This window comes from Malurus melanocephalus, unplaced genomic scaffold (assembly GCF_030028575.1).
Source record: "Malurus melanocephalus ecotype Western Australia unplaced genomic scaffold, MMel_1.1 scaffold_30, whole genome shotgun sequence".
NCBI lineage: Eukaryota > Metazoa > Chordata > Aves > Passeriformes > Maluridae > Malurus > Malurus melanocephalus.
Window position 1 is genome coordinate 1,480,834 of NW_026623262.1, and position 6,762 is coordinate 1,487,595.

At 45.0% G+C, this 6,762-nt stretch overlaps 1 protein-coding gene across 1 annotated transcript; it reads left to right on the plus strand.

The window, feature by feature from the left end:
* The first annotated feature begins 3,664 nt into the window (after window positions 1–3,664).
* HOXD4 (homeobox D4) lies at window positions 3,665–6,287 on the plus strand. The gene is made up of 2 exons (XM_057363704.1): window positions 3,665–5,338; window positions 5,744–6,287. The coding sequence occupies exons 1-2, from the start codon at window positions 4,930–4,932 to the stop codon at window positions 6,046–6,048; spliced, it is 714 nt and encodes a 237-aa protein (XP_057219687.1). The 5' UTR covers window positions 3,665–4,929; the 3' UTR covers window positions 6,049–6,287.
* Window positions 6,288–6,762: the final 475 nt, after the last annotated feature.

Here is a 6,762-nt window from a genome sequence, read left to right on the forward strand (position 1 = left end):
AAAAAAAAAAAGGAAATTAAAAAAGTCTTGGGAAGGTCTATGCAGTGAACTGTTGATACCGAGGCAATTGCTCTGTGTTTAACGCAATAACTCTCCAAGATATAGTAGGAAGGCAATAAAGGACGTAAAAAATCACTTATAGAAAAGAACCCCACCAATAGTACTTACTTTTAAATATACGACGCGTTTCAGGAGCATTAGACTAACTGTGTGGATTTGTTTCCTTATGTGATATTTGAATATATTTAATAAAATATTTGAAGGAAAGTTCAAGTCAAATCTATCCTTCTATAATGCAAACAAAGACGCATGTCTTGTGGTTACTGATAGGTTAGTTAGGTGATCTTAAAAGGGATCTATCTTAGAGTAATCAGATATTTATTCTAATAAAATTGTACGTCTTTTGTTCTCAGCACGGATATAATGCTCCATAGCGTATTTTGCGGGTGATGGTTTAGCAGAGGTGATCTGAATGTTTCGTTTGTGACTGGATTGCCACAGAACAAAAAAAAAGGCCTTTGTTATTCTTCTTTTCCATCAGTGAAAGAGGGAGGTCTGGCTCTTCATCTCTTTAGAAATTACCCGGTACAAAATTTAGACTATGAATATTAAAAGTGAAAGATCACACTCCGGGCACAGGGAAAGCATGTGTTCATTAAAAAACTGCCTGAATGCAACGTGGTCCTCATTTGGAAGGGGCTTCCATCCCACCACTCCGCTGCTTGCAGGATTTACCACCAGCTCCTCTCCGCCTTCATCTATCAAACGTGGTTTGTAACTGTTCTCCAGAAATATCACCCGTGTGTGGAATACAACAGTAACAAACGTTTTTATTGCAACAGGTTCGTCAGCATGGAAGAACATCTACAGTAAGTAACCTTTTCATTCTTGTAGAGTTTGCGTTGTTTGAAAATCCTGGGTCTTCTCTTCAGACTGGAAAAAAAAAAAAAAAAAAAAAAAAAAGGGATCCCTGATGAATATTGCTGCCCCCCGCCCCCATCGCTCCCTCCCAGTGTTGTCAGCATATGAAGGCTCTTGTGGTGTCCGTTTGTGGTACCATGTCATAATCCTGGCTAGTATTAAAAGCAGAGGTGCAGTCTCCTGGGGGTTTATTACAGGGCTATACAGGTGTCCCGCTCTTAAGCACTCCAAAACAATTAGCAGCCTTTCCATTTTAACTGGGCAGAACTTTACAGCGCCTCCCCGTGCGGAATCCGGATGGATCACGTTGTATCTCAGCACCTCATAACCTTGGCTACTCCCACTCTTTTCTCCAGATGGGATCCCAAGCAGAGCTGTGCCTGCGTTCTGATGTTCCCCTCGTTTGGCACGGGCTGGTGGCTGGGTGAAAGAGGCGGCAGAAGCTGGGGGCGGTCAGCGCTGGCCAGCCGGGGAAGCTGCAGCCCGGTTCTGCGGGCAGTAGAGCTGATCTGCTGGTGCTAAATGTTTCGGGGCAAGGGAGACTCTAATGTGGATTTAAATGCTGTGAAGGCACGGAATGGAATGGCTATCAGAGCTTAGGAGGGAAATCTTTTACTGTAGGGGTTTTCGCATCCCAGATGGTCTAGCCTGTGCTGCTCTGGGGGAAACCGAGTGGAGGGCAGAAGATCAGTGTGCATCAGGAAATGCACACTTTCTGGCTRCAGAGAGAAGCTAAGTGCATTGGTCCTGGTGTTCCACGCTGAGACCAGGCTTGTCCCTCAAAGAAGGAAGGAAAGCCTGCGATATTTGGCGATTCATTAGGTTGTACATCGCCCTTCCCGCTTCTGCCAGCCCCGCTATGACCGGGAGCATGTAAAGGAGAGGAGTGTTTGCGTGTGTGTTTGTTTGCGTTTCGCCACTTCCTCTCCCTGCTTCCTGATAAATAATCTATTTCACTATATGTACCACGCTTCTCCTTGTCTTTTTGTCGCACGTTTCAATATCGGTTTTTGAGCCCTATAAATACGAACTAAAGAATAGCCTCCAGCGTTGCAGTTTTAATTGTGTTCCGTAGGTAACTTTCCTCCCCCCGTAGCTCGGTCCTGCGCTACGTAGACGCCCTTGGCATTTTATTCCAGAGCCGGCCCTAAATGTATGGATTACTTGTTTTCTGCCAACGTACATTTAGCATACTGATTATGAACTAGAGTACAAAAAGCCTGATAGATCAAAAGTATTTTGTATGGGCTGTTGAACAGGAGGTGAATATATAACGCTTTTGTTCATCAATAACTCTTTGGCTTTGACCTGTCTGAGCAAGTCGTGCAATAAGGTGAAACGCAGGTCACAGCGTCTAACAAATATGAAAATGTGTAGTATTAAGCAGAACGGGAAGCTGCTGCTTCCCCAGCTCCACCGCTGCTCCCTGGGCAGCCCTCGGCGGGCTTGTCCGCTCCCGTGGGCTGCCCCAAACGATAGCTCGCTTTGGGGAGCGGAGGGGAGTTACCCTGCCAGTTCAACCGGATGGTTAATAACCCCCGAGAAGGCGGGGGGGTATCCCCCCTTCCCTCAGAGAAAGGATGAGAAAGCGGGGCGAGATGCTGAAAATAGCTGGGTGGAGATTTAAAGAATCCGGGGGGAGATTAAGGACATAAAGTCGTTTCGAGTTGCACTTGCTGTAAAGAAAGGCACCACCGCAGTGGTAAGAAGGCAGACGTTCAAAAATAGCATCTCCCAGATGAGGCAGTTGGGAGCTGGAGCCAGCCAAACAACCCAGTACACATTGCTCGGATAAGCGCAACACCCCCAAATCTGCCCTTCGCAGTGGCTGGATGTATCACACCCAAACCATTATTTGTCCTTATGGTGCCTGTTTTAAATAGTGGAAGGAGAAGAGGTTGACCGCAGGACAGCAGCGAGGAGCTGAGTCAGACACAATTCATGAACTTTTGTACTCCTGTGTGCCGCTGTCGACAAAGTAAAAATAATGAAACTTTGTGATATGTTTGTAAATGATTTCGGCTGACCTCTAGCCCTGCCCTTCACCATAAACGCTACGGCGGGGAAAACCTGGGAGGGTGCGAGGCTGAGGCTCGCAGGCAGATCGCGGGGATAATAGCTAGACCAGCATAATAGGATGAAGGTAAATTTGGAAACTCTTTTTTTCCCGAGGGCAACTAACTCCAGCTTTTAATCTCATCTTTTTCACCAACCGCTGTTTCTGTTGTCGGCTGTTTTACTTCTGTTTCGATTTTTTTAAGTTCTTTTTTATTTTGGGGGGATTACTAATAATGGAGAATCTCTTCAGATTCGTGTTAGCCTAAATAGTTAAAGCCTCCTTCCTAAATTACTTTAACCTTTATTATTCTAAATAGCGCAATTCGACCGACCAGGTCCATTTTCCATAGCGAGGAGGTAAAATGGCAGAGAATTTAAAGAGAACGGCAGGTCTTTCTGAGAATTTGGTAGACGAAATTTGTCGTTATGAATTGGTGGAGAGTCGTATAGCTCTATTGCAGCAATGATAACAAGCGTGAATCTTTTCTGAAATCCCACCTTCCTGCAAATCTGTGTTTCAGAACTGAGTCCCAGCAGAATAGTTTGCATTCCTCAGAAGACAGTGAGACACTAAGAGAATTGCAAAGACCTGCTGTATTGTAGATGAAAACAGAATGTTATTACGTTGTCTATATATACCCTGTAGAACCGAATTTGTGTGATATTCATATAGTCACAGATTCGATTCTAGGGGAATATATGGTCGATGCAAAAACTTCACCTTTCTACAAATGGTTAGAAGTTAAAATACTGGCGGAATCAAGAGGCATGTGCGTGATCAACACTCAGAAATTATAAATTTTGCTGCCTCGCTCCTATTCGCTAGGTTTTAGGACGTTTCTTAAAACTTCAGYTGTCGTTCAGTCCTAACTCTTCCTGACAATCTGTGAATTTAAACAGTTAAATTCACCAGAAGTAACAAATTTTCTGGGGGGGGGAAAGAAATTATCTATCAATCAGTGAATGAGTCTTTTGTAAGATACCCATAGATTAGCTAGATATGCCAGACTTTAGCAAAAATTCCCTGTCAAGGGTCCAGATCGCATCAAAATATTTATGAGAGCAGCAAAAGCAGCATTCGCCTCACTGGAATGTATTTACTTGTGCTCCAGGAATGATATTGATGAATGAAGACCCAATTTATCCCATTAAACCCGTGATATTTTTAACCTAATTAAATGACGTCTCCAGTTCAATTGATTGAACTTTAGTGGTTAAAAGTGAACTGTTTCTTGCCATCTGTATGATTTTACATACATACACGTATAGATTTATAGATRTACATTGGCGTTTGTGTGCGTGCACGCATATGTATGCACACGTATATTTTGAGGCTTGGAAGTGAATGAGAAGTTACTGATTGCCTAATTTTATTCAGCAGAACTAAATTCTGGTAACTTTTGGATGACCTCTGCGAGACAAAGACAGGACAGATCTATTGTACATCATATTACCCTCTTCTTTGATGGCTTTTCTTTTCCTCGCCTGCTTATCAGTTTCTTCCCTTTTAACCCCGCTTCAGCTCATCGCTCTATATATTCCTTTCGATTCTTTTTCTTATTTTATTTAAAGCGAGGTATCAAGCCCCGGTGGCTATCCTGGCTAGTAGATCAGACGGCAGGGCAGCATCCCCCGGGGCTGGGGGAAGCCGGCTCAGACAAAAGGCTGTGGGCAGGGCAGCGGCCGCCGCCCCGGGGTACCCCTACACCTCCGGTACCTGGTTTGCGGGTGCGGCCCGCCGGAGAGGGGGGTCACTCGGTTAGAGGGATGTTATTGAGTGGAATCGCTGGAAATGCGGGGAAATGCGGCGGTGGGCGCCCGGCTCCCCATTGGCCGGGCCGGTCACATGCCCGCCTAACTTTATTCAGTTGACAGCAAGTAGGAGGGCTCTATGGCAGGGGAAAAAAAGACAACACGAGAAAAATTAGTATTTTCTACCTTCAGAAATTAATGGCCATGAGTTCGTATATGGTGAACTCTAAGTATGTGGATCCCAAATTTCCTCCTTGCGAGGAATATTTGCAGAATAGCTACTTAGGCGAGCAGGGGGCCGAGTACTATAGTGCCTCGCAGGGCTCTGATTTCCAGCACCAGGGACTCTACCCACGGTCAAACTACAGCGAGCAGCCCTTTAGCTGTAGCAATGCCCAGGGCTCTGCCGGGCAACCGCGAGGTCATGGACAGGAGCAATCCGGCCCGGCGAGCCACTTCCCCGGCCCAGCAGAGCATTGTCCACCGCCTCCAATGTCCAACTCGCGAGCCTGCAGCCAGCAGCCGGCCCTCAAACCCCCAAACGGCTCCGCAGTTAAGCAGCCAGCAGTAGTTTATCCCTGGATGAAGAAAGTCCATGTTAACTCGGGTAAGGATCCTCTTCTTACTTTGCTCTTCTACCCTGCTTCCGATCGTCCTCAGCGGCGCTCTCCCGAGCCCCCGCCAGGCTCGTGGACGAGCTTTTTAAGCCGAGTTGGCCAATTACACTCGCCATAAATTTTTATTGCTGAGGAAATAGGCCGTTGGCCATGCGGGGCTTTGCCGTGCAGGATAAAACTCCATTTTAGGAGCCTTCTAGAGGCTCCCAGCCTACCTAGCTGCGTGTGCCCGTAGTGCCTGCCTCAAACGAGGGGGAAAGCAGCCCGGCCATTGTAAGCAACTGGGACGAATCCAGCTCGGCCACATGCTCGCAGCTCGTAAGGTTTTTCTTTTGTAAAGTCGGACCGGCAAGTCAAGATTAGCTTTGTAAAAGTTCTCCGTATTTTTTTCCCAGTGAATCCTAATTACAACGGAGGGGAACCTAAACGCTCCCGCACAGCTTACACCAGACAGCAAGTCCTAGAACTGGAAAAAGAATTTCATTTTAACAGGTACCTGACCAGGCGCCGCCGTATCGAGATAGCCCACACTTTGTGTCTCTCTGAGCGCCAGATCAAGATCTGGTTTCAGAACAGAAGAATGAAGTGGAAAAAAGATCACAAACTGCCCAACACGAAGGGCAGGTCTTCTTCCAATGGTTCAAACCCCCATTTACAAACTGGTTCCAAGGACCATCAGACTGACTTGACAACTTTGTAGAAGAGGTGAAATTTTCCATTTCATCCTTCGCTTCTGACCAGTACTGTACATAACAGACACTGCCCAAGCAGAACCTGCATGTAGCAGCTAAGGACACGAGAAACTGTCATCTTTCTTTAAGGTACTGTTGTACAAAGGAGACAAAATGACGCTACTTTGGACTTTATTTTATTTGCCTCTGCTAGCACAGCCTAAAAAGGAAAACAAAAAAAAACAAAAAAAAAAAAAGGGGAAAGAAAGAGAGAGGGAAAAGCAAACAAACCAACCATCATGCAGGCAGTGGGAATTGGGAAAATATTAAATGAGATCTTCTGTCCTTAAAAAATAATAAATCATTGAAAATGAAACTGTTCCGTCTTCCAGTTTTGAATTCGAAAGTGAAGATTGGATGCTTTATTCTGGGATTTGTACTTTTAATTGTCTTTTTATCCCATGCAATTTCGGGAGGATGCATTTTGGGCAAGTTGAGGAGAGGAAATTCATAGCATAGCCTTTTATTTGAACATAAAGACTAGTAATTGTGAACTCTTTTTTTGTGCTGCTTTACCTTTCTCGGTGTAATGAAAATACTTGCTCATTTCCATAATGTCTCAGAAGGTGTGCATAGAAATTAAGTGAAAACGGGTTATTTTATGTCCTGATAGTGTTAGTGTATTTATTTATTTGTTACATAGAAGAATGAGGACAAAAAGAAAAATAGTCAAACCAAAAACG

Excerpts from the sequence above, each read along its gene's own strand:
- HOXD4 (XM_057363704.1), top strand. The coding sequence starts at position 4,930 with ATGGCCATGAGTTCGTATATGGTGAACTCTAAGTATGTGGATCCCAAA. Across the intron at positions 5,339-5,743 it reads GAAAGTCCATGTTAACTCGG|TGAATCCTAATTACAACGGA; the intron begins GTAAGGATCCTC and ends TTTTTTTCCCAG.